Source organism: Exophiala mesophila, assembly GCF_000836275.1.
Source record: "Exophiala mesophila strain CBS 40295 unplaced genomic scaffold supercont1.3, whole genome shotgun sequence".
Classification (NCBI taxonomy): Eukaryota; Fungi; Ascomycota; class Eurotiomycetes; order Chaetothyriales; family Herpotrichiellaceae; genus Exophiala; species Exophiala mesophila.
The window spans coordinates 1690694-1717536 of NW_015622506.1; the positions used below are offsets into that span (position 1 = coordinate 1690694).

Genomic DNA, 26843 nt, shown 5'->3' on the forward strand with positions numbered 1-26843 from the left:
CTCTCTGAGAATCTCGACTCAATGCCATACGGCTATGACTGGGCTATCAGCACCAATTTCTCCACTTATCTCGACGAAATTCTGTCCGGCTCATATCTCCCATAGATGGGACGAGTGAGAACTGACGGCATTTGTATCGTATTAAAAACTATTTTCAAGGTGATAGCTCTGCAAGCATTGTACCCCATCTCGGCCTCAGGTCTCATTCTAGAGGTGCTGTCTCTTAACTCGCTACTTTCTCCAAGTACAAGCTGTAAGCCACAAAAAGAAGCTTACAGCCTAGCATCCTCCTCCATTCCATGTCTGATCCAACTGGTGTTATTGGCCAAGTAGGCTTTGAAAACTTCAGGATCCGATGCCATTTTTTCCAAGTCCACCTTAGTTGGGATGTCGAGTCCCTTTTTCACGGCTTCTCGTTGCATCATACGTTCCTGCCAGGCTTTCACGTTCGGCCATTCGTCAATATTCAAACCAGCGAAATCTGTTCATGAGAAATCAGTGACCTTGCTACATCAGACTCGACTTTTGATATGTCATCTCACCAAGTATCTTGGCCCATGGAGAAAGGGCAATATCAGCGATGGTACACTTATCCCCAACAATGTAACGTGAGCCAGATTCTGCAAGGTGCTTGTCAACGACCCGCCACAGCCTTCTGGTTTCATTGCTGTATCTATCCTTTGAGTATTTTTCTGGCTCGCTTGAAAGAAGATATCGGACGAAGTGATTGACTTGACCCTGCATTGGGCCGACCCCGCCCATCTGGAAAAACAGCTATTGGTGCGAAAGCGTGTTAGAATCAGGGACGAAGGCAAGGAAGCGTTGCCACCTCACCCAGTTATTGGTCTGATAATGTTCCTTGGTACCACGAGGATATGATATTATATGATCCGTATCATATCTCTCAACAAGATACTGCAGGATACTTGCAGACTCGAATAGTTTGATATCGGTACCGTCTTCCAGGACGTCTGTCAGAGCTGGGATACGTCCATTTGGGTTGATGGCAAGGAACCAGGGCTCTTTGTGTTCTATCGCTCGCATATTCAAGGGGACCAATCTGTAGGGAAGCCCGAGCTCCTCGAGCGCGATCGCGACCTTGTGTCCATTTGGCGACATCGCCGTGTACAGTGTGATCTGGCTTTGTGCAATCATGTTGTCGGCGTTCGGGTATTTCTAGATATTTTGGGTACTAGCTCTGGAACTTCAGTCTTTTATCTGTAAAAATGTGATGTCTCATACCAAATGAAGAGGTTGAGAGCATCGATTAGCCATTTGAGATATTTATACAGTGGCCACAAGGTTCCAGGCTGAAATGTGAATTTCGAGCGATCGATGACCAATCTTCTTCACACGGCGCGCATTTCCAAGACTCATAAAGTCTCCATCGTGATTGTCGGAGTAACACTCATCTACCTTAAAAAGTGGCGGCATGTCTTCGGGTCGATAGAGGTTGATATCGGATTGGAGCAAAGAGTCGGCAAATTCATCAGCGATGATAGCATATGTCACCCTTTGCATGGCCATACTGGCAACTGCTGGTTGGAGAGCTTGGATTTATAAAAACAAGTCATACAAACATCCTGGAGACAAGGCCCTCAAGTGGTACCTAAGTTCCCTCTCATCGAACCCACCTGTTAGAAATGTCGACTTCGAAGTATACGAAAGTGTCCATCCTAGTCCCTCGTAAGAAGGGGATGACGGAGGCTGAGTTCCACCGACACTGGGCCAACCACCATGGTCCCTTGGTCACTTCCTGGCTTAGGAGATATGGGATCATCAGATATTCACAGGTATGACCATGAAAGCCACCCACCAATTGATTTGTACAAATCCCAATTAGGTTCACATCACCCCCGAGCATAAAGCCAAAGGCCAAGCATTGGGAAGTGGCCCAACCTTTGATGGCATTGCAGAGTTCCTCATTGAGGAGTATGTCACACCTTCTGGGACAACCTTCTTGAACACAGCTAATTCTGATAGTTATGATATGATGGCGAAAGCATACGAAGACCAGGAGTATTTCGACAAAATCCGCCCCGATGAAGAGAAATTCATCGATCTTGAAAATGCAGTTTTCAGCATCGGGAAGGAGCTCACTGTGATTGACAAAAACGAGGCTGTGCCATATGGGGATACTGGGTATTGAAATACGAAACGTAGTAGAAGCAGGGCTTGCCCATCATGTAGAATTCTCGCGATGCTGCTTCGCAACATCAAGCATACCTCACGTAAATAAAAAACCTCATCCGTTACTTTAAGACCAGACACCAGGTAGAAATCATATGTTGCAACGATCATCTCACAATAACCTTCTGCGTTGACAATTACAGTCATTTCTTCATTCATACATCGGCCTTGCCTACGTCTGCCCCTGCCTGAGATGAAGTCCTTATCTCGGAGCCAGAGGAAACGAATCTCCTTGAAAAGGGCTCGAATCCAGAAACATGTACTTGTAATCTCGGCGCTCAAAATACCACTTTCCTTCGGACTTGACATATTGATCCTCATAAATCGCAAAATTGTTGTAGTATGTTTCCCCAGGACCGCGTGCCACTTCACGTAAGATCCACCGACCTGTGGCTTTTCCACCATCAACCTCCACGACACCTGAATGAACCAACTGCACGAAAAACTCTCGGGTGCTCAGAAGACGATCTAGCATTTTCGAAATTTCGTCGACACCGGTTGCGGACATCTCAAAAGGCTTGGTCAGTGTCCATATAGCCTTCCCAGTCTGTTCTGGTACCCATAGCTTTGCAAAGGCATCGTAATCAGGAGGGCTGCAAGAATTTGCGAACCTTGCAACCAGGCTGCGAATGGCGAGTTCATCCGCAACAACTTCAGGTTTATCGATGATGGCTGACATTGTTGTTGGCTCACTGGGTGTATCTTTGTGATGCTGGTTGGTGAACTGAAGGTTCGTGAGCTCGCTCTCCGGATTATTTACCAGGATTCAGGTCGACACACTCCACCGTCAGGATCTCGGAGGCTGCTCCGAGAAAGCTGATTAATAAATGCATTCTTTTTTACACATTGGTATATTGCCATGAGTACCTCGGGTCGATTTCGCATGGATTGCTTTACCCCACAGTGTCCGTTGATTTGGCATCCGGGCATTGGTTAGTCATCGACCGACCCTTCCGGACCTGAAATTGTCCCTTCCAATATGCCACGAAGAGGACCGATGCGCTTCCCACTGGCTCAATCGTGACATTGATGAAATAGCATATCATGGAGTGAAAGACCCATGCACCTTGGTGGATGGGTTTGGCAGGATAGGTATTTGAAGTCCATAACCTGTTTCAGGCTGCTTATTTCCAGATGGACCCGAGAAGAGGTCCGCGGTATCTATAGTCGAGATGATGCACTTTTGTGTGACTTCACCATAAACGCAACCATTCATTGAGTTGGCCAAAACAGAGAGTTGGTATACCAACGAAATCTCCTCCTCAGATCGCCAAGGCTACCGGGAGCTCACTGTTTTTTGCGTCTGAAATGTCATGCTACACTTTCATGGGCTACTCGCAGGAGCTCAACTATCTCAACACAACTTTACGCCCTGGAAACAAGGAGAAAGAGTTCTGATTTGCACACTACGGCCGTGAATGTGGCTCTGAGACCTTTGCTGGGAGGACTACTATTGGTCCAGTTGATGAGGGCCTGTTGGGGCCGTGAGAGGAGAGTTGGGCAAGCTAGCCAACTTGACGTCCAACGATGCAATCAAAGTGCTCACGGGTCGGTGAGAGACGTAGTGCGCCCGAGTGTGGCATTGTCGAGCTCGAAAACGTGTGATGTCTTTGAGACTAGGTGACAACACCTGAATGAGAACGGCCTTGAAGCTATGCTATTGGGAGATATTCTCTAGAACAGAATCCGCGTTGTAGTTCACTAGCCCTATCCATAGAGAGTCTAGGTCTTCTGCTTGCTTCCAGAAGCCAGCTAGCAAATCTTATTATCTTCCACTAGCCTAGGGCATTGGGGCAAAGGATGACAATTGGTCGGCTCAGAAACACGGCTTTGAGCTGCGTGACTCCTTCGAAGCTCCCATGTAACTGCACCTGTAGTGTCAGATGGGTACCAGTCTAGAAATGGACAAGCCTGGGATTCTTTGAGCGCCCCCACGGATGCAGCATTTAGCTGTAGATCGAAGGCCTTTCAGGCTATCAGTCCACTTCGTTCTGACATTCTGGGCTCATAACTTTGATGGGTTCTCCCTGAACACACCCTGGTATTGTATAGGTAATGCCGTGGAGAGGTATCTGTGGTTGGGGAAGAGCCAATTGTCTGACCAGTAGTGGGACATTGTATCATGAGGTTTGGGCTATCGGTGTACTCAAGGTCTCACGGGTGTCGAGAACCTAGCTACCACAAGCTGCCAGCCAACTTCCCGACCCTGAAGCCTTGAGACTAAGCACATGTTATGGTGCTGACAGCCAGTCTTGCCATTCCACACCGTCGCTTCAGGAAGCAGGCGTATGCAGTGTAAAGTCGTCTGTGCAGCGTTAGCGTATCGCCGAATCAGGCTCGCTATATATTTGTCTCGGGATTGCAAACGATGTAGGTAACGAAGGGTAAGATTTCTGGCGAAGGTCAAGAAGTCGAATCGCCCGACTTCCTTCCGTAGAGGTAGACAAATGCCGACAAACGAGCCTGGTGATCTTGTCATGCCAGGGTAAGAGATTCTTCATGTGAATTGTCTTGCAGGCCAAATGCCTTGACAGCCCCATGACAATCTGGATCTGGGGTTGCCCATGATGCTTAAGATGTTCTGGAAGGTCGCGATGTAACCAAGGCTCTCGCGTACGGACATGTTCCAGGGGCTACGTCGGACAAGACTAAGCCATCTGATTAAGCTGTGCCAATGAGATCTATCGTCTTCTCTAGGCGCCTCCGGGGGCTGCCTCATGCACAATTCTTTCCCCGGAGAACACCAAGACCGGCCGGAGCAAATTGGCTTTAGAAGGTTGGCCATCGATGCGCGAGACGAGACGCTCATTTCCAAGCGTGGCGCTTTGCTTGAAGTCCACAAGGTTGTATGTGGCTGCATTGCCAACACTGCCCAGCCATCAGGATGCATATCACGGGGCATGTAGATGCTAACCTCGCAGGTTTTTCTACTGCCGGATCTACGTCAATCAACTTTCTAGAGACCGGCGATCCACTCGAACAGCCTGCGTCACCGAAGGGCATCAAGGTTGAAGGAGTTCGACCCCAGGTTTCGACCCCGCCTCTGACAGTGATCTGATGCAATCCCCATAGTAGCCCTCCTAGCACCATACTCCAATCGAGGGGCTGAATGAGATCTAGTACCTGCCAGACTGTGAGAGAAGTGCATTGCAGTCTAGACCTCCAAGTAGGGGATCAAAGCTGGAGCAGGCAAGGTGCAGCAAAACAATGAGCTGTTGTAGACTGCGTAGGTATTGCATCATGCCACTATTCAGTACTATGATCTTGTCAAGGCTTTGTCCCTCGTTTTGATATTCATTCCCAAGACACTTGGCGGACTACCCTGAACAGATGCCTGTTTGGTATGGATTCCTTTGGACAACATTACAATCACGCAATCACTTCCTTCGTGGTCAACCCCTGTTACCTCTTCATGCTGACGGGGAGGCCACCTGCGGGTGTTCCCTCCACCGGCATCAAGTTTTGGCTTTCCACCTGGTACCATGCCTCATTGTCGTTTATGGCCAAGCACCAAATGGTAGGTGCTCGTTGTGACGCTGGCTTCCAATTGCCACTTCCATTCGTCGATGCAATTACCTAGACCATGCTTGGCTGAGGTCGAAAAGACCCGACTTTGAATGAGACGGGATGTTGTATAGGGGGGGATGTTGGCATGATGCAGAGACATGTCTTAGCATAACAGCAGATCTGGCACCGCTGGATGGATACAAAAAGGTTGTCTTATCCTCAGTATTGACCTTCGTCTTCTCTATCGTCTGGCCACTACTCCACCAGATTTCCTTGCCCAATTCTCTTGTATCTGAAAATCTCATCCAGTGTTTGGGTTTATTGCATTTATCATGGCTTCTGGTCAGCCAGATCCCAAGACCGTGGAGGCTGCAACGGTGCCTGCCACCAAAGAGATCAGTACCACAAAAGAACCTCAAGGAGTGTTTCATGACGAGGAGGCCATCAAATCTGATCCAGATCTCGACTATTCCGGGGCCAAAGAAAAGACAGACCCGGCTGAAATAGCCTTGGTACGCAAGCTCGACAAATGGATTATGCCGACTCTTTGGGCCATGTATTGGCTCAACTATCTTGACCGTAATGCCATTGCCCTTGCACGGTTGGACGACCTGGAAGACGATCTCAACCTCACTTCGAGTGAATACCAGACTTGTGTCAGCATTCTCTTTGTTGGTTACATTCTCGGTCAGGTGCCTAGCAACATGTTCTTGACTCGAACCCGACCAAGCTACTATATGTCGGGCTGCATGACGCTCTGGGCGCTCATCTCTGGTCTCACTGCTCTTTCTAAGGACTTCAAAGGACTACTCCTTACCCGGTTTTTCCTCGGAGTGGTCGAAGCACCCTATTATCCTGGCGCTCTTTATATGTTGTCCATATTTTACACCCGGAAGGAGATCGCCACTCGCATTTCTATTCTCTATACGGGTAACATCCTGGCTACCGCATTTGCAGGCTTGATCGCAGCTGGAATCTTCAACGGACTAGGCAATGAAGGCGAAGTAGAGCCTGGTGTTGCTGGACTTCACGGATGGCAATGGCTTTTCATCCTCCAGGGCTCCGTCACTGGTCTCATTGCAATCGGAGCAGTCTTCACGTTGCCTGACAACCCATTGACGACCCGATGGCTCACACCAGATGAGCGCCAGCTTGCTCACGAGAGAATCGAGCGTGATGTTGTCGGAAACAAAGGCGCAAGTTCGACCTGGGGTGGCCTCAAGGAAGCAGCTAAAGATCCCAAGTTGTGGCTATTCGCCTTTATGCAACATATGCATCTTGCAGCCAATGGGTTTAAGAACTTTTTCCCAACGGCGGTCAAGACTTTGGGATTCAACACGACAATCACTCTAGTGCTTACATGTCCTCCATATCTGATCGCTGGATTCATTTCCGTTTTTTGGTCATGGTCGTCTGGCAGGTATAACGAGCGGACATGGCATATCACCGTTGCCAAGGCGATAGCAGTCTTTGGATTCGTTCTTGGTTGTGCTACCTTGAACACAGGGGCGCGTTACTTTGCTATGGTTGTCTTCTCTATTGGAACATACGCGGTGAATAGCATCATTCTCGGCTGGGTCGGTGCCACATGCGGGCAAACGAAGGAGAAGAAAGCCTCGTCGCTAGCTATTGTCAATACGTGCGCCAATGTGTCGTTCATCTGGACACCGGTAAGTGACACTGTCTTAATCTGGAAGCTACCATCGCTAACGATATTCTAGTACCTCTGGCCAAAGTCTGATGAACCTCGATATGTCACTGCCATGTCTAGTAGTGCAGCATTCTCGGTGGCGACTGCTGCTGGCGCCTGGATGATGAAGATATGGCTCATGAGGATCAACAAGCGGATCCGTCAAAGCTCGGACGAGACAACCTTGTTCTATGCATATTGATGGATTGACCATCGAAGGAGGTGGAAGTCATGCAACACGTGATTTCTAGTCGAGGGGGAGGCCCCCGAAGTCAGGCTCGGTATCAGGTGGTGTGCGAATGTAATTCAGCAGACTGAGGACATTCTGCTTCCCAAGTCGTTTTATAATCCTATCAACGAGAGAACACATCTTGAACCACCATCAAAGACGAGCAGCACAGAGTAATGTAGATGACACGTGAGGTAAGATCAACCTTTAGGCGTACAAGATAGGCCGCGGGGGCCGAGGGGGCGCCTCGGGCGTTCCACCCAGCGGGCGCTATTACTTAGAGAGACAATCTGCAGGGGGCCCTGGGGCCTTCTCCACTGGTGATGTCATCGCGTCATCCCTTGATATCTCAACATCTCGCCTGACGAAATCTCTTGAAGATTCCTAATTTTTGATCAGGACACGAATACCTGACAAACCAAGAGCATGTCATCGCTTTTCAACAAGGTTGCCAAAGCCTTACCGACTCACGGAGAGCAGGAGAACCAGCAGCATGAAGAGTCTCTCACCACCGTTCTAGCCAGTCATGAGGATCGTTCAGAGTTTCTCCTATTGCTTGCGAATTGCATGGGTTTCATGCGACTCGAAGTCTTGAACAATTTCGATCCTGTAGCTGGCGGAGAAACTGCCAATCACCGCTCTACAGATGACATTCATCTACCAAATGACCCAGGTTCTTCTGTTCGAACGGAGCCATCAGTGAACCAAGAACAAAAGTCCGACGACCAACAAAAGAAGGACTACGAACGTAGGAAAGCAGAACTGTCTGACGAGGGATTGGTTGATCTGAAAGATGCTGCGATCACTCATTTCGACAGCTGGCGAGACAAGGTTATCCAACGTGTGGGCGAAATCATCAACCACACACAACAGGATGGCGGAGCTCGGACAAAGGGTTCTCCGCCACAACAAGAAACTCAGACCAAAGTGACTATCAAGGACATGGAAGATGATGACTTAGATGGTGCCTTACGAGAACTATACCCCCCTCAACCAACGCCGCTAAGGGAGCTTCCTCAAGATCAGCGTGTGTTGATTCTCCATTCACTCTTACTCGTTCTTCTCAGCTTGGAGTCCTATACCGCGGAATCTCGAGTGCTACTACTCCGAGTAACAAGCTCCTTGAAGCTTCCAATGAAACTTCTCACCGAAGACGAGAACCAGGTCGCCAAAGGGCTTCTCGAATCAGCTAAACAGCAAATGGATGCCGACCCAGAGACCAAGAGAAGAGCCGAAGCGAACGCATCGTCAAGAAAATGGAAAGTCGGGCTAAGTGCCGCAGCTGGTGCCATCCTCATAGGTGTTACAGGAGGACTTGCTGCTCCTCTACTCGCCGCTGGCGTGGGCTCCGTCATGGGCGGGATTGGGCTTGGAGCCACTGCAACGGCAGGGTATCTTGGAGCGATGGCTGGGAGTGCCCCTCTGGTCGGTGCTCTATTTGGTGCCTATGGAGGACGAATGACCGCAAAGATTACAGACAAGTATGCCAAAGAAGTGGAGGATTTTGCATTCATCCCACTCCAAGACAAGACAGGAGACAAACAGAATTCCAGACATCTCCGAGTTGCCATTGGCGTCTCGGGCTATCTGACGGATGAGGCTGAAGTAACCAGTCCTTGGACCCCAATCGGCGACAGTATCGAAGGATTCGCACTTCGCTGGGAGCTCGACACACTTCTGGCCCTGGGGAGTGCATTGACGGCATACATTCGAAGCTATGCCTGGGGGTGGGCCAAGAAGGAGGTCATCAGCCGAACCATATTCGCTACGCTGGCCTCGGCTCTCACTCTCCCATACGGAATAGCCAAAATGACCAAAATGGTGGACAATCCTTTTAGCGTGGCGCGATCACGCAGTGAGAAGGCAGGTGTGGTTCTAGCCCATGCTCTGATCGAAAAAGTCCAAGGCGAACGACCCGTGACGTTGGTGGGATACTCCCTGGGTTCACGCTTGATATATTCATGTCTGAATGAGCTTGCGGAGCGTCGTGCGTTTGGATTGGTTGAGTCGGTCGTATTGGCTGGAAGTGCAACACCCTCGGACTCTCTGGCATGGCGCAAAATGCGGTCGGTGGTCACTGGGCGGCTGATCAATGTCTATTCCACCAACGACTACCTGCTCGGCATTTTGTATCGAACCAGCAGTTTGCAATATGGCATTGCGGGTTTACAGGCCGTCCGAGATGTTCCAGGCGTCCAGAACGTCGATGTGTCCTCTTTCGTCGATGGCCACACCCAGTATCGGTTCCTTATGGGTCGTATCTTGCAAACAGCTGGCTTGGAAGACTTGAATCGGGAAGAGGTCGAGAGGCAGTTGAGGGAAATGCAGACCGAGCAAAAGGAAAATGACGCAGAGCGTGAAAAGAGTGAGAAGGAGGACCACACCGCAGCGGAGACTGGTGATGAGCGAGCCTCTACATGATGCCCTGACGATGTTTTTCCGACCAAAGACATAGATACGTGAAAAAGTTTGCATGTTAGAATACGGATACTACAGGTTTAAGCAAGGCCACGTGGTTTAGAAAGGATTGAATGATGGATATCATTAGGGAGTGAAATGATTTGAAGCATTTCATATAATTGTATGTCGTTAAGTCATAGAGTCCTGCCACTGCATGATGTTAGATTGCCAGGTCCTCTGAACCGCAGTGCGAGTGACCCTGGTGCGCAACGGCTCTCTTGGCCTTCCTGACCGAGGGTTGCCAGTGGCGTTTGACCGAAGGGGCCGTGACCGGGGGAAATCTGTCCAGGCCTCCGCCCGTGGCATATAAGGCGATCGAGTTGGCGATGCTCTTGGTGTTGAGGAACCAGGCATCCAAGTCGAGGTTGGTGATATTGTCACCGATCTTGTGGTAGTTGTCGTCGTACGCTTCCCCGGCAGTTCCGCCGTAGGCTAATTCTTCTTCCTCAGTCTTCAAATCCTCAGCACCGGTGAAGAGACCACCGGCAGGGATATTGTTCTCGAGGAAAGGTCCGTAGTCGGATCGACCGTCGAATGCACTGGCACTGTAATTGACGCCCTGGGTCAGATAAAACGCCTGGAAATCCCATTCAATCTCGGCAGAGCCGGGAGGTCCGCTTAAGTTGAATGTGCTGCCATCACCATCATAGATGGCCAGATAATAATTGGGCGAGGCGATCATGTCAAAGTTGAGATAAGCACGGATCTTGGCGATCTCGCTGGCTGTTTGATTCAGCTGGCTGACATAGTAGGTGGAACCAAGTAGGCCAAACTCTTCGGCACTCCAAAAACACCAGCGGACTGCATTTGTGACTGTGAAGTTCGTGAGGGCTAGAGCCGTGGTCAAGATTCCGATGGTCCCGGAGCCGTCATCGTTTATCCCTGGCCCTTCAAAAACCGAATCAGTGTGGGCTCCGGCAGCGATGACATTGTCGTGATCGCCTCCAAGGGTTTCGGCAATGACGTTGAATGTGGTTCGATTCTCGAGGATTGCGCTGACCTCAAGCTCGGCTGTGACATTCATACCGGCTTCGAGCAAGGCTAGAAATGATTGACCGTCTTCTAAAGTGATGCCAACAACTGGGACGTAGTCTCCGACACCACCCAGAGTTCCTGAGGCGATCTGATCTTCGATGTTGTTATAGATGATGGCACCAACGGCTCCTGCAGCCAAAGCGTTGGAAGCCTTTTCGGCAAAGGTACATTCACCACGTGAAATGAGGACAATTGCATCGGTCGAGTTTTCAGGGAAGTCATCACTGGAGCAGCCCAACTCGGCGACGGCGACAAGTGGCGCACTCGCGTTCCCGCTTGGAGTGTAGGTAAAAAACCCAATTTCTGTTTCCTCGTCATCGATGGTGAGAGAGCCTGAGGCGGCAGAGAAGAGTTCGACAAATTCTTGACGAGTGACATTGTAGTAGCCGGTGGCGTTGAGAGTGTCGAAGAGATAGTCTACCGTTGCATTGTGACCTTCACCACCGAAAGCTCGGTTGCCATCAGGGTCGGCATCAGCAAATGCCTGGAGCTGTTCAGCACCAGCAACGAGGTCGTCCAGAGAGATGAGAGCTTGGAGCTCTTCGGTAGTGACTGGAGGAAGACCTTGACAGGTACATTGAGCGGCCAAGGCAGCCAGTGCGCAAAGAGACAAGGAATACTTCATTTTTACGGTGCTCGCAAATGATACTTACACGATGGGAAATTGAGAGCATATGAGAGGTGGTGTATGCCTTTCTATACCGTCGTGACAGGCGGATTGTGGCAACACAAGACACACAGACGCATGGACGTCGATCATCAAGTGGACCACGACGCATCATACAGTCACATTGTATGTCAGGACAAGCAGACGAAGTCAAACTACCTGACCGTATTTGGCAGCTCGAATGATGGGAACTTTGGCTTATCGAAATAAACAAGCACAATCTAGGTGACAGCAGGGTCTAAGTCGACTCCGTCCTAGGCAGCTCCCCGGTTAATCTGTGCTTGGCATGTCCACCGACCAGGTCTACCTGTGCACCTGTGGCAGCTGTGGCCCGCTTAGGAAGGTCACACACAGGAAAGCATGAGGCTGGCAGCTGGCCATGGGGACACACTATTGGCAATGACGTTGCGTGGCGTAGATAGAAGAGATGGTGAAGAGAAGAGGATCGATGCGAGGGCGGGGGGTGGAGGGCTTGAAATCCATTGAAATCCATTAGGATCCGAGGCGGATCGCCAAGACAATGATCGACCAAGCTACAACGAACGGGTAGGAGCGGCCGGAATAGCCCAAGGCAAGAACGTCGCTTCGCTGCTTCCTTCATAGATACGCAATCGCCTAGAAGGATTCAGCATTCAAGGGAGGAACACAACCCATCATTGGCAACTCAACCTCATCATGCCTCATGTAGGGCCACCGATGGCGTTCGTTCAGAATTCAGATACGACGTTGATCTAGCCACCATGTGCCACTATGGCTAGCCTGGTTCCTGACCTAGCAACTCTTGACTACATCGAGCTCAGTGACCTTTCTGTCTTTATACATAGGACTCCTCGGGTCACCGCCGGCAAGATGTGCTTATATCATGGAAGCCAGTGTTCCAGCCGATTCGGAAATATCGTCCGAGCTCTGATGCAGGTTGGTTGGAACCCAGTTGAGAGCCGATCTCTGACCTCTTCGGGTCCTGACGGTATCGAACCCTATGTAATATAGGCCCCTCTCCCAAGTGACACCTCGACCTGACTGTGGGATATCCGTTGATTATATTCCACTGAAACTATTATCCTTGTGGCTGTTTCGAAACCATGGCTGTCTGCTGGCGAACCGAGCATCTTAGCGAAATCCCTCGCCTTTGGCCTTGGCTCCACAACACTAGATTATGGCAGTCGTCTATGTCCCTACTTCCAACGCTTCTAGCAGTTAACCATCTCCCCGAGGTATTTTACATATGGGGTCTGAAAAGATCCAATCACCTTCGTAAATCTGCTACCGATTTCGAGAACCGAATGATGGGTTTATGTGTATGCCCAGACTCCCCTTGACTAAGCACCCGGCGTTTCCTTGAAAGAACATCTTTCCGCTCAGTCTGGGGGTTTGGTCAACAAATTCTTCATATACCCTTTAAAATGTCGCCCGGTGGGATGACTCTTCCAGATCTTGGCGGCGACCGCCATAATCGGCCCATCGCACTTGAAACACAAAGGGGCTATAGCGTAGTAGCTACCTTGCGTGTCTTGTGGTGAGTAAGCTGCAGGTCGACTCTCCGATCTTTTGCCAGTGGACCAATACGAGGTTTTGTGCCACACTGCTCTATGACGCTGGGGGAAGGTGAGGACCGCCAGGACGGAACTCGGGTTGACAGTTACCAGATAGGGAATCTGCACTATGAAGTCCTGGCCAAGGGAATTCCAAAATAGACGAAAGGACATCTATCTCAAGACTGTGATGTCCGCTCTGTCAGCCATGTGGCTTAAGTAATTACTCGATCGGAGACAAGTACAATCTGTGGAGAGGTTCTAACCGTAAGTGGTAGCCGTATAACACTACACGCTTCTTAATGTCGTTACTCTACACCACGACATATGAATCTATATCTAGGGTACATTCTATTCCAATTCAAAATCTCAAGTAAATAAATCATCGGAAGAAACAATATACCTTGTTTAGACTGTCCTTATAGCAGCCGTCATGGACTACTTCGCCGTTAGCTATCCAACATCGGGTACATCATCAGGGGATACTAGCGAGATAGACCCCGTATCAGTCGAGTTTCCATCAGAAATCAATGCACTGCTGGTTCGGTTCTCCCAAGCGCAGTGACTTACCCCAAAGCTAAACGGTTGTCAGGATCAGTTCGTGGCGGAAGATGCCAGATCTCTCAGAGAAGATATGTGGTTCCAGTGGGATCAAGATTGCCTGAACGATATGAAGATCGTTCCAGAACATCCTGAAGCTTCCAAGGCGCAAGACAAGCACCAGGAGACCAACATCCGCCATCAATCTCAAACCAAGCAAGCCGGCGAGACTGAAGAGAAAAGACACCACGTACGATGGGTATTTCCTACCTGGCGGGCACGAGAACTAACCGAGCAAAGAGACGTAGAGCACAGAATCGAGCATCCCAACGCCTATTCCGCGAAAGAAAACTCCAATACGTCAAGGGCATTGAAACCCAACTCGAAGAACTCAACGAAAAGTACCAGGATTTGCTCGTTTCATTCAAAATTCAGGCCGACGACAACGCAGAGCTTCGATCAAGGATCGCCAAGCTTAACAACACAAGTCTGCCGAATTATAGCTGGAAGGGAAGGTATACTTGATTCCAGCATTTCTGGTCGGTCACGTTGGATGGTCTGCTTTTCAAGTTCAAGAGGTCGAAATTGACCAGCTTGCTGAACTTCAAGGCGTCGCGCGTGGTCACGTGATACAAGCAAGCCCCACATACGGATTTTCAACGAAGTATGCCTACTTATGAATAGTAGAAGAGGGGATGCATGAATCAAAGGATAATTGGTTAGTGGACATGATCCCACTCATTAGCCACCAGTATGAACGCTCCAAGATCGAGAGGGGAAAGGATTGTCGACTCGGGTGGGGACATGCAACTTGCCAACGTTACATTGAGCCAGCACTTGGAAGGTTGGGCAGGATTACTCGTAGCCAAGGAGGCACAGGTGCCACTGTACAGTACGCAATAATGAGAGGAATGGATAGAGAGTTAAAACCCAAGAACATACTCGAAAAGTGCAGTACGGGGTACTCCGTACATTAGTACACCGAACTTGCCACCGGACCACGCTGCTGACTATGAAGCAGCGACAACTTCAGATAGATTATCATAACTTGCAATCAATATATGCGTGTGCGTCGAGATGTATCGATATAAAGGCGCAGGACTGCGAGTCTTTGATGACCAGAAAGAAGCAGCGGCAAAATGTTTCGTCGATCTCGTTGACTTCCAACCACGGCGGGTCACTAGCTATTTGGAGCTAGGTCTCCGATGCATTAGGTACCTACTCAGTACACAGCACATACTCTCAAGTGCTACTCATACACAAGTCAAAATCGGCATCGATTGTATGTATTACTACTACCAACCCCTCTTTCCCCTGGTCATCATCTACTCCGTACCTTCCTTTCTGTCGATAAAGACCCAATGAGAGTCGCACCTTCCTCAGAAGTCCGATACTCACGTGACTAACTAGCCGTATATGGCTTGGCGTAATTTTCGGAGTTCCCACCAATTTCTTGGTTCAACGATACACGAAGAGGCAAACATTCCCATTCCCAGCACAGAAGAGTTCATCCTCTGCTCGCCAGACGCGCCTCAATGCACGACACAAGTTTAGTGTGTCACCTGCCACCATACGGTACATCCATGTCTCTCAACGGACATGACGAACCTCCAGGTGAATGCGGGTGACCTCGCCTTTTGGTGCCGTGTAAATCCTCTTCTCGCGGACTCTTGACCCGCTTCTTACGATGGAACTTCTACTCCGTACGGACTCCACTTGGAAAACTCAACTCCCTGCCACTGTTTCCACCCCCCTCGGGCGACAATTCTCCGGACCTCGTCAGGGTCAGTAAACCTTTCTTCGCGGATCTATGTAAACACACATCGTACATACTTAGCTTCCCATCCTCCCCAGATATTGACCCTCGTTACCATTTCAAACGCGGGGCCCCAGAACCATGGCCTCCCTAACCATGGTCCCCCTCGAAAAGCATGACGAGGCCACTCACGGCCCAGAGCGAACCAACAGTACCGTTATCAGGGGTGCAAAAGCTGCCACTGATAATGAGCGCAAGATGACTTTGATCCAGGGTGTTCGACTCTACCCCAAGGCTATTGGCTGGAGCATCCTAATCAGTACCTGCATTGCCATGGAAGGCTTCGATGTTAGTCTTTTACCCAATTTCTACAACTTTCCACGCTTCAAGGAGCAGTTCGGCGAACAGCTCCCAGACGGATCTTTTGAGATTACCGCCCCATGGCAAGCTGGCTTGCAGAACGGTTCTCAGGTCGGCCAGATCCTCGGACTCTTCATCAACGGCTGGGTTTCGGAATGGATTGGTTATCGTTGGACGACCATGGGTTCACTGCTCCTGGTCGCGGCCTTTACCGCCATTTTGTTCACCGCCCAGGATGTCCAGATTTTGTTTGCGGGTTATTTCTTGTCTGGAATTCCATGGGGTGTATTCCAGACCCTGACCATCACCTATGCCTCCGAGGTCTGTCCAGTTGCATTACGAGGTAATTTATTTCCCATTCTTCCAAGGTTCCTCTGATAATTGACTTGAATCCAGGCTATCTTACCACTTATGTCAATTGTTGCTGGGGTATCGGCCAACTCATTGGGATTGGTGCCATCAAGGCTTGCCTCCCTATCGAGTCTGAGTGGTCATTTCGCATTCCCTATGCCCTTCAGTGGATGTGGCCCCTCCCACTAGGCGTCGGTATCTTCATGGCCCCAGAAAGTCCGTGGTGGCTTGTACGAAAAGGCCGGGTAGCTGACGCAAAAGCCTCACTGCTTCGACTGACCAGCCTCAACAAGGAAACCGACTTCGATGTGGATGAAACAGTCGCCATGATTGCTCATACTACCGCTCTCGAGCAAGATTTGACAGGAGGAGCGAGCTATTGGGACTGCTTCAAGGGCACCGATTTACGTCGGACGGAGATCGTGTGCTTGTGCTGGGCTATCCAAAACTTGTCCGGGAACTCTTTCAGTGGCTATTCTTCGTATTTCCTGACTCAAGCCGGTCTTGATCCATCGACCTCGTACAGCTTTGCTCTTGGACAGTACAGCATCAACATCGTCGGAGTCTTTGGAGCGTGGCTCTTAATGAGCTGGGGCATTGGTCGCAGGACTCTGTTCTTGTATGGACTCTGCGGTCTGTTCCTCATGCTCATGATCATGGGCTTTCTCGGTATTCCTTCGGACCGCAATGCCGCTGCCCTGGCAACTGGAAGCATCATGATCATCTGGGCAGCTGTGTACCAATTGTCTGTTGGCACAGTCTGCTACTCATTGGTCGCCGAGATGTCGACTAGGAGATTGCAGATCAAGACTGTCGTCCTTGGACGCAACTTGTACAATGTTGTGGGTATCGTCTGCTCGGTCATCACTCCGTTCATGTTGAACCCCGGTGAATGGAATTGGGGTAACTATGCTGGCTTCTTCTGGTAAGCAAATCCGGACGACTGCATTATCGTCACTAACCCTTGTCAGGGCGGGAGCATGCTTCCTTTGCATTATATACACTTATTTCCGGGTGCCAGAACCTGCCGGGCGCTCGTTCGCTGAACTAGACCTTCTTTTCGAACACAAGGTCAGCGCACGCAAATTCGCAACCACCGACGTCGATGTCTTTGGAGTTACCGTGCACGGTGATGTTCTTGACCAAGCAGAAAAGAGGCTCACTCAAGCCCACGGTCTTGAAGACAAGACCACCACACCGGTCGACAAAGTCTAAGCGACTGGGGCCGCCCTGATACAGCTTTGGTATGCCACACGATTCGAGTATCAAGCTGTGCAGTCTCGTCTGCATAGCGGAGTACCTGGTCTTCCATTGGCGCTTACTCTTGGAGTACCAACAGCTGTGGGGTGTTGACACACAACGCCCCCAAGGCTCGAACTTTTCTGGAATTTGTGATCGTTGGAGAGAACAGACCACTGATCTTGTGGTTGCCAGACTCGTGCCGATGTGCAAAATTTCTTCCTACGCATCCTGAGGTGATGCACTGGACATGACAACATTTCTTTATCCCATATTTAGCCCACGCTAGTTCTAGGACGCGAGGTACGTAGTTCGCGTTGCATTTCAAAGGTGTTGATCTATTGAAAGTGGGTCGGAGGCAAAGCGAAGCATTGGAGATCTTTGATGAACACTATACATAATCTATAATATCATAAACAGCGTACTGCTCCTTAGGCTGTTACAGACCCGAACTACCTTTTTACATTTCTGATGGCAAGGCCGATGGCATGATGACCTTGTAGCAGTTGCCTTGTGGGGAACTGGGTATCGTCACCGAAAGAGATCACCGGCTGGGCAAGTGAATCTCACCACCGCCGCGGCTGCGAGATCCAGGTATCTATCTGGACTTTGGATCTTGAAGCAGACTAGCCTGAGGTTGCTCACCGCCATACTTCGGACGAATCTCGCAAGAGCAATGGTTATCTAGACAAGCATTAACAACACTGCCGTTGTTATCCGTCTTTGCAAACGTGATTAGTCAACTAGATACATGATCACGATGGTAGAATTCGGGGAGTGATCTTGCATTTTTCAGCAACGTTACCTTGCGTAAAAAGAGGCAAGGATTGTCGTTCCCCGTTCCCCGCAAGTTGAACTCCATCTGTCCGACATCCAACCCCGTGCATCCCTCTCTCAGAGATATGAGAATGGGGTAGAATTTGCCATCGAGGTATCTCGTCTCATGCACGGCAAGTGGGTTCGGCTGTGGCAAGATTCGATTCGGCTAGAGGCTTCTATGCAGAAGCAACGGGCGTGTCACTGACTTGGCACATCTACCACGCCGATCTTAGCCTCCTCAAGCCTTCGATACAAGCAGCTTCTGGGCTACACCAAGGCCGCTTAAACTTTGAAGAATGGAAGCAATGCGACCGGCAATAGATGGCCAAGGAGGTCCAAGCCCTTGGCGATGCAGCCACTGGGTCATTCTCCGCCGCCCGGTCATCATCATAGAACTGCAACGACGAATCATCAACTTGAATTGGCGCCAAAGTATCAACGGTGGTTGCTCAAACCAAGACTTTGGTTTCCCCTTCGTGGATGGATATCGTGTCCAGCAAGAACAACTTCTGCATGTCGGGCGGGAGATTACCACGACGTGGCGAAGCATAGAATCTGTGGAACGAATGTGACGGCATGGTTTACTGGGCCATTTTCGCTGGCCCTGTGGATTGGATTACTCCACGATGTTGGTCAGCACGACCCCGTGGTGGAGGAGAGATTGGGGGGGAGACCCTTTCTCAAATCTATAACATGTTTGAGATCTGCTCCTCGTTTTCAAGTTTTGAATGCCAATACCAGCTTGACATTATCCCTTAATACACCATGGCTGCCACCCAAAAGGACGCTGAGTACAACACCCCCTCGCCTCCGTCGGAGAGGAAGGAAAGCCATGACCGAGATGTCCGCATTGAACGGTCAGAGTCTCTCGACGGCCTTCCGGACCCCGACGCAGGAAAAACTCCAGAGGAAAGAGCCAAAATCGTGGGTATTCACTTACGTTCTCGCTCTTGCAGCGTGCTAATTGATTGCATAGGATCGAGCTCTGATGTGGAAAGTCGACCTATGGTTGATTCCATGGCTCTGCTTGCTGTGAGTGGTTTCTCGCCTTTGGCGCCTGTGGGTGTCTTGATGTCTTCTTATCCGTTACTAACACGTGGGTCGAACGCACACAGATATCTCCTCTCGTTTCTGGATAGAACAAACATTGGCAATGCTCGTCTGGCAGGCATGGAGCTCGACTTGGACATGGAGGGTCATGACTATAACCTGGCATTGACTATTTTCTTCGTATGTTGTCAACAATCACCCTACTTCCAAATACACTCCCTTGAGGCTAACCAATCTCTAGATTAGTTATGCACTAGCAGAGCCCATCACCAACGTCATGCTCAAGCGATTGACTCCTCGAATCTTTTTCACCGGAATTATTGTCGCCTGGGGCCTCATCATGACCCTAATGGGCCTTGTGACTAACTTCGCAGGCCTCCTCGCCGCAAGATGGTTCCTCGGTCTCGCTGAGGCAGGCCTTTTCCCAGGTATGTTCCCGTCTATCACTCCTTCCTCCTCCCCACCTCAGAGGATCCACTTCGGCCTTGCGGTTTACAATCAGTTCTAATTCTCACCACAGGTGTTAATTACTATCTATCATGCTGGTACAAACGAAGCGAACTCGGCGTTCGCGCAGCGACCTTCTTCTCTGCCGCAGCACTTGCCGGCTCCTTTGGAGGCCTCCTGGCCGCGGCCATCGCACAAATGGACGGCATCGGCGGCAAATCCGGCTGGGCATGGATTTTCATCATCGAAGGCCTAGCGACCGTTTTCGTCGGTCTATTTTGTTGGTGGATGGTCTTCGACTGGCCAGACACAGCGCGGTTCCTGACTCCAGACGACCGAATCCGGATCCGTCGCCGCCTCGCCGAGGATAAACAATCCAGCACCGCTGAACATTATGATAAGAGACACATCTATGCAGCTCTCAAAGACTGGAAAACATGGGGCTATGCGTTCATATACATGGGCTGTCTTGCACCACTATATGCGTTCTCTTTATTCCTTCCGACGATTCTTCGTGGGATGGGATATACAGGGACTCATGCGCAGTTGCTGTCCGTGCCGCCATATGCGTGTGCAGCGTCCATGACGATTTTCATCGGCTGGCTTGCCGACCGCACCCGTTGGCGCGGGTACTGTAACATGGCAGTCGTCACCAGCGCGATCGTCGGGTTCATTATGTTGATTGCGACGGATAAACCACGGGTCCAATATGCCGGAACATTCCTCGGTGCGATCGGCATTTACCCGACGATCGCCAATACACTCTCATGGTGCTCCAACAACATCGAGGGAGTGTATAAGCGAGGTGTGGTGATTGGAATTGTCGTCGGCTGGGGCAATCTCAACGGTGTGGTCAGTTCTAATATCTATATCACTAGCGAAGCGCCCCGGTTCTGGACTGGTCATGGAGTCGTCCTGGCTTATTTGGTGGTTTGCCTCCTGGGTGGCACCATCTTCATGCATGTCATGTTGCGCATCGAGAACCATAAGCGCCTCTCTGGAAAGAGGGACAGGATGCATGAAGGGAAATCGGCGGAACAGATCTGGGTCGCGGGTGATAATCGTCCGGATTTCATCTATACCTTGTAAGTATGGGGAGGCTCAAAGTGTTCTCCTTGCTCTGCACTACGGCTTGACATATGCATACATGAGCATGTGGTCTTTACTTTGCTTTACATTTTGGCAAGAGTGGGTGGAGGTTACAGATCGGACGAGTACTGGAATGAAATGCAAGAGATAGATGGACAGACAGGACAGACCCGAAAAGGGCTTGACAGCCACGTGAGTTACGACGGGGTTGTTTGGGGGTAGAAATGGACGTTAGGATAGCTGATCTACACTAGTCGAGATTGAGATCAATCAGGGCAATTTGTTTAAATTCCCTGATATTTGACAATAGACACTATGATTAGAATAGTTTGTCTTTTACCGAGAAGTTACCCTCACTCAATAAGGGCAAGATCAAAGTCCAGAGTGCTAGCGCTGGGATTGGGCGTGACAATCAATTGCTTCACCCTTTGTATAGACACATCTTATCGCTATCACAATTCTCTACCTAGTTATAGTTTCGTCTATTAATTCCGCCCAGGAGATTTCTCTAACATAACTCGCAATCGCTATGTATCCGATGTCCATTCTCGACTAGAGGCCAACACTGCCGAGACACCCTTCAAACCTCATTCATGTCTGTTTCCCCAACCTCAAGATCTTGACTTCAGGCTTGGGTTCATGAAAATTGTGCAACCTCTCGCCAATCAGATATACTTCATCCCTAATTTTGATTCTCCACCCCGTGATCACTTGTTTCACCGACCAGCATGCATACCAAAGGACACATAATCCAAGAAGACCTGGATATGCTGCACGATAGACTTGAGTTCTGGTCTGTTCATCCTGTATTCGTGATACAAGAATGGCAACCCTTGCAATTCCAACCGGTGTCACGAGGAGGAGTGTGAAAATCACGGTCAGCGGGATCACGAGAGCCCGGGTTGCCAGTTTGACGTCTGGCCGCATGTACCCATTCCGTCCAATTGCTTGAATCGCTCTTGCAGCCTGTGTATCCCTGGCAAAATAGGTGAGAAACAGACGGAGTAGAAGGCGCAGATACAGTATGCCTAGGGTCCAAGTCTGGAGGATAAAAATGGTCGCAGTACGACCACCAAAATCCTTACTTATTGTGGAGCTCTGATCAGGTTTCCGTAAGCTCATATAGTCGAATAGCGGAAGCAAAATATAGAGCTCCGTTATAACGGCAAGTCCTGCTGGAAGAACAACGCTTGTAAAAGTTGCCAGGTACGCCAGCCCGAGGAGGTATCGCATAAAAGAGAAAGCCTGGGCAATCGCCGCTCGAGAGAAGCTGAGCCAATGCCCGGAGTTCAGAGAGATCTTAGCGGCACTTTGTCGAGCATAGAATGCTGTAAATGCCATTGCTGCAGACAGATGTAGACCCACTGTGAAGGCATATAGGTCATTCGGAAGACGGTTCGACCTAGATAACCAGTGAAGAATGCTCCGCCCCAATAGCAGAGGACCAATGGTGACGGCAACACCGGTAGTGGCGGCAAATGCCCAGAGAAGGAGGATGAATGTAGCGATTCTCGCTCGAAAATGGGGGGGAAGGTAGATTTTGACGAATCTCTCATCGTTTCTGCCGTGGATGCCGAGATCATGGTCCGGTGCATTATCAAGGCGTTGGTTGTCTTCGGTGACGTCGAGGAAGACTTGTTGGCCACGAGGAATCCGCACAGAGTCAGAAGCTGGTGCACGAACATATTTTCCTTCACGAGGCGTGTTTGAGCGTGAAGCCAAGAGCTGGAAGATCAAAGACAGTTTACTCCCTGGGTGTTCAATCTTCTCCTCAGGACGATCCTCTCCGAAAAGGAAAGCAGAAAGCCTTAGCTTCCTGGCGCATTGACGAAACCACCATTTATACATGGCTTGAACCTTTTTGGATGGATCAGTCTTCCGAAGGAACAAAGGAAGCATGAAGTTGTAGAAGACGATGTCGATAGGGAATGACAGCTTTGGCTCCGCGGTCGACCATTGGATAGGGAAAACGATGCCCGTCGAATTCAAGGTCCAGATAACTCCGCCTAAGCAGACCATAACTAATCCGCCATAAACCAGGGCGGAGAAAGCGATCTTCCCTAACTGAGTCGGTACCGGTCGTTCCAGAACATCCCGCACTGGATGAAAAGTGGGGTCATCTGGATCGCGTATGAAGTATAGAACACCTTTGCGGAGTATCTTTCTGCAAACCGACACGAAAAGGGCGAAATGGAACATGTAGCAGGTGCCGATGAACCAGTGGATGAATATACCTGTGAATGGTGCCCGGGCCATGAAAGCCAAACGGCCGGCGATGGTGGCATCGGCAAATAGTGGCAGCAGAGCAATGTCGAGGAGCAAGCCACAGTAAAGAGGGAACACCAGCATTTCGATTCCAATGATAACGATGACTTTCATGACTCCTCCAGTCTGCCTCAGCGAGTCCGCAAAGTAGCCTTCGACCTTTTCATTTTCTTGGAGTCCAAGCACAAGATGAGCCAGCTTCAGGAAAGCAACACCAGCAGCCAAGAAGAAGATGTACCCTAATATGATGGTAGTAATTCTGTCTTCAGTGCTCCAAGCCACCGGGGCGTCATCCACGAAATCGGGCCGCATAGGTGGTTCCACATTGAAATTGATGACAAAGTCTTGTAGATTGTACGCACAGTCGAGAAACCAATGCGCAGTTGTAGTTGCGATATGCGGGAGATTGGACACAAATCGAAGAGAAGCCGCCGCGATGGACCGCGGGCTTGACGCATCACCAGAGAGGAATGACTGAAGTTGCAGCACAAAAGTGCCAGTGGTGCGCAATAATTCTTTGATATTTGCTCTCAGTGTCCTCAAGGCGTAGTGTGATAGCATCGAGAACGATGGAAGGTCTGGTTTTAAGTTTGTGATGGCACCAGCCAAAGTTTTCTCGAGCCGTGTGCCACTTTTCTGACTCAGGTCCAGAGTAAAGGCCTGCAGAGCCTCAGGGTTGATGAATGAGCCGATTGCTGGAAAAACGGACATGCCGAGGGTCCTGAGAAGTCTAAGCGGTGGATTGAGCACCAGTCCAGCGAGGCCACTGACGAAAAAGATGACATCAACGACGATATCTGCAGCCCTTGACAAGGCGAACAGCGGAGCCTTGACCAGCATTCCCACAGGGTTCAAAATGAACAGTAAAGCAATCTTGCCCCAGATGTAAGGACACCAGATGCTTGCGGAAAGTGTAACGGTGATGAGAAAAAGGCTGAAGACGATGTTCTGAACCATGCCGATCAATGGACCCTCCATCCCAAGGAGCTCTAGAATTCCGTCAAGATCTTCTGCGTCATCCACAGCGTTGGGATCATTGAGGTCAACGCCAAAAACAGCATTTTGCTCTGGGAGTTCAGGGGCTTGAGGCAGAACTTCTGGGCCAGGAGGCAAGAGGTTTACGATTGGTTCTCGATTGTGGTTTGGAACGAAAGGAGCTTCCGCTTGGACGTCATCAACGACCTGCTCAACATCATGTCCTTCGTTAGCGGCCTCAATAGGTGCTGGGTCCAGGTTTTCATCGAGCTCCCAAAACCATGCCGAAATCTTTTGCAGTCGAGAAGCTTCCTCGATCGGATCCTCCAGGCGGGCCGGGGTGGCAACGACGATGGATGAACTGGGGCTGTCCGGACCGCGAGGTTCGAGGGGTAAAGCGGCAGTAATCGTGTCGATATCGTTGTTGCTAGAACCAGCAGGCGGGACCAATGCTTCATCTGAGCCCACGTCCGCAGGGGTTGGAACAGCGGTCTCGAAATTGGTGCCATACACAATATCCTGGGCTTGTAAGGCTCTTTCATCATGTAATGACAAGTTGTCCAATCCCAGAACGGACCGGTTGATATTTGAATCACGGTCGTCTGGAGCACTGTGAGCAGAAGATTGCCCGAATCCGACATTGTCGTCTGTTCGGGAATGGGGCATTGAAGGATTGGGATGTTCACCCTCTGCATCGTCATGAATAACTTCAAACTGACTCTGGACGAGGATGGAATTGTTGGGAGTCTGCTGAGCAAACATAAAGTGTTCCGAGTTGAGAGAGCTGGAATCTAGTTCACCAAAGCCTTCACGATCTACAAGGTCTGCTGAAGTTGGCGGGGTACTTTCAGCTCGATGGAGAGTATGAAGACTCTCAACGTCACTTCCGGGAGCGGTGGCGAAGGTAATGTTGTCGTCTGTAAGAGCTCGGCGAGCGCGTGGGACGGCAATTGGGCGGGCAGCAAGTTCTCCATCAGCTCTCCCACCAGCACCATCTTGAGGGTTTCCACGGCGAGGATGAGCCCTTGGTCGGCCAGGCTGGCGGGCGGGGGGGTTATCTGCAGGCTGAAGTGGTGGAATGGGGTTTTGATGCTCGACTACATCGGCATCTGGAATGTTTAAATTGGGCTGCTGGTTAATGACCCATTCGCGGATCAAAAAGACGAGGATGAAGGCAGTGACGAGTGATATGCAGATCAGCTGTCCTTCAACGATGTCAATGGTGGCATTGTTTATGGCCGAGGAGGTGGACCAGTGTGCAATAAAGTGAACTTCGGATAAAAGCGAGGGAGGACGGAAAGACTGATAGGGTGAGTCTGATGCACCAGGCGGACCGGTGGCTTGTCCAGAGCCAGGTAGGATGAGTGATAGGAAGAGCTGAAGCAGTCTACCAATCAGACCCTGGCTGGTGAGCAGTCGAGCGACATCGGCGAGGGAGAACTGCATAGGGGGTAGGACAAATTTGACGTTCTCGAAGGATGGCGGAATGTTGAAGTCTGAGACCACTGGGTTTGAGGTCGGAGTGGCAAAGGATGAAGAAGTGTTGGTCGTATTGACGAGAGCGGTATAGGTATCGTCAGCGTCGAGCCAATTTCCATCGGCGAGCCAAAACAGACCACGCCAGATTTGTCGAATGCACCAGGGCAGACAGCAGGTCCAAATGAGGCCGACCACTAGGTAACGAGCGTATCGAGAGAAAGCAGTGATGCCATGACGACAGAGTTGAGAGACAAAGAGAGGGATGGGTAGATTGGCGGGCATAGAACGATCGTAGAGCTTGGTGAAGCGGAAAGATGTCTTGCATAACTCGCAATATTTCTTCTGAGAATGAGACAGCCATTCCATCAGACACTCTTGGTGAACGTATTTTATGCTACCACTGCACTTGCACGGGTAGTAGAGGGGTTGGGCTGCAGTCCCCTCACCGCGGCATATTCGACATGAATCTTGAACATCTTCGTTGTTGAAGTCCGAGTGGCTCTGATTTTGCGGTCTATCGCGAGCGAGGCCTATTGAGTGTTTCTCGTTGGCATCCAAAGGCATGGTGTCGGAAGGATGGGTGACGATGGACGAGTGGCGCCCAGCGCATCGCGGAAATGGAGTATTTAGGACATGTGGTTTGGATGATAGAAATACTGAACTGGTAGCCGTCAGAACTGAACAAGATTGAATGAGAAGGACGGATCTTGGAGTGGTCAGATTGGTCTTTGAGGATGGAGGAAGAGGACGGAGATGCAGACTGCGGAGGGCTGAGATGAAATGAGGGCAGGCTCCAGGTCAGCCTTGTCGTGGAGAAACAAGGCTGTAGATCACGTGCTTTCAGAAGGCTGTGGGTGTCACTCAGATTGGCGATGACTTGGACTTGATTGAAATCTGATGTTCCTGTGCTGGTCTTGATTGCCTCCTTCCGTAGACAGTGTACAGGATCCGGGCAGGCAGCCACCCGCAGATTAAAAGAACATTCAAACTGGAAGGAACGCGTGTTCTAATCACCCAGTTGATCCTTCCGCCACTACGAGGTCCCTCTTGTTGCACGACGCGTGCCTGCAATCCCAGTACAACCAACACTCTGCACAGTTTGATACGTAGGCAGTAGGTATGTACCTCATACTAGGTATACACGATACAGAAAACATGTAGAT

The 26843-nt window shown here is 50.2% G+C and overlaps 5 protein-coding genes across 5 annotated transcripts; 3 read left to right on the top strand and 2 right to left on the bottom strand.

The window, feature by feature from the left end:
• Nucleotides 1-272: 272 nt before the first annotated feature.
• On the bottom strand, nt 273-1527 carry PV10_04222 (uncharacterized protein; the record flags this gene model as incomplete). Its single annotated transcript, XM_016368758.1, has 4 exons — nt 273-481; nt 543-774; nt 835-1176; nt 1291-1527. The coding sequence occupies 4 exons, from the start codon at nt 1525-1527 to the stop codon at nt 273-275; spliced, it is 1020 nt and encodes a 339-aa protein (XP_016224546.1).
• A 6515-nt stretch (nt 1528-8042) lies between these two features.
• On the top strand, nt 8043-10037 carry PV10_04223 (uncharacterized protein; the record flags this gene model as incomplete). The annotated part of the gene is made up of 1 exon (XM_016368759.1): nt 8043-10037. The coding sequence occupies one exon, from the start codon at nt 8043-8045 to the stop codon at nt 10035-10037; it is 1995 nt and encodes a 664-aa protein (XP_016224547.1).
• A 4068-nt stretch (nt 10038-14105) lies between these two features.
• PV10_04224 (uncharacterized protein) lies at nt 14106-14375 on the top strand (the record flags this gene model as incomplete). Its single annotated transcript, XM_016368760.1, has 1 exon — nt 14106-14375. One exon carries the CDS (start codon nt 14106-14108, stop codon nt 14373-14375), a length of 270 nt encoding a protein of 89 aa, XP_016224548.1.
• An 874-nt stretch (nt 14376-15249) lies between these two features.
• PV10_04225 (uncharacterized protein) lies at nt 15250-18006 on the top strand. The gene is made up of 3 exons (XM_016368761.1): nt 15250-16309; nt 16363-17242; nt 17289-18006. Exons 1-3 carry the CDS (start codon nt 15748-15750, stop codon nt 17530-17532), a joined length of 1686 nt encoding a protein of 561 aa, XP_016224549.1. The 5' UTR covers nt 15250-15747; the 3' UTR covers nt 17533-18006.
• A 3390-nt stretch (nt 18007-21396) lies between these two features.
• Nucleotides 21397-26410, bottom strand: PV10_04226 (uncharacterized protein). Its single transcript, XM_016368762.1, has one exon. It carries the CDS (start codon nt 26242-26244, stop codon nt 21553-21555), a length of 4692 nt encoding a protein of 1563 aa, XP_016224550.1. The 5' UTR covers nt 26245-26410; the 3' UTR covers nt 21397-21552.
• Nucleotides 26411-26843: the final 433 nt, after the last annotated feature.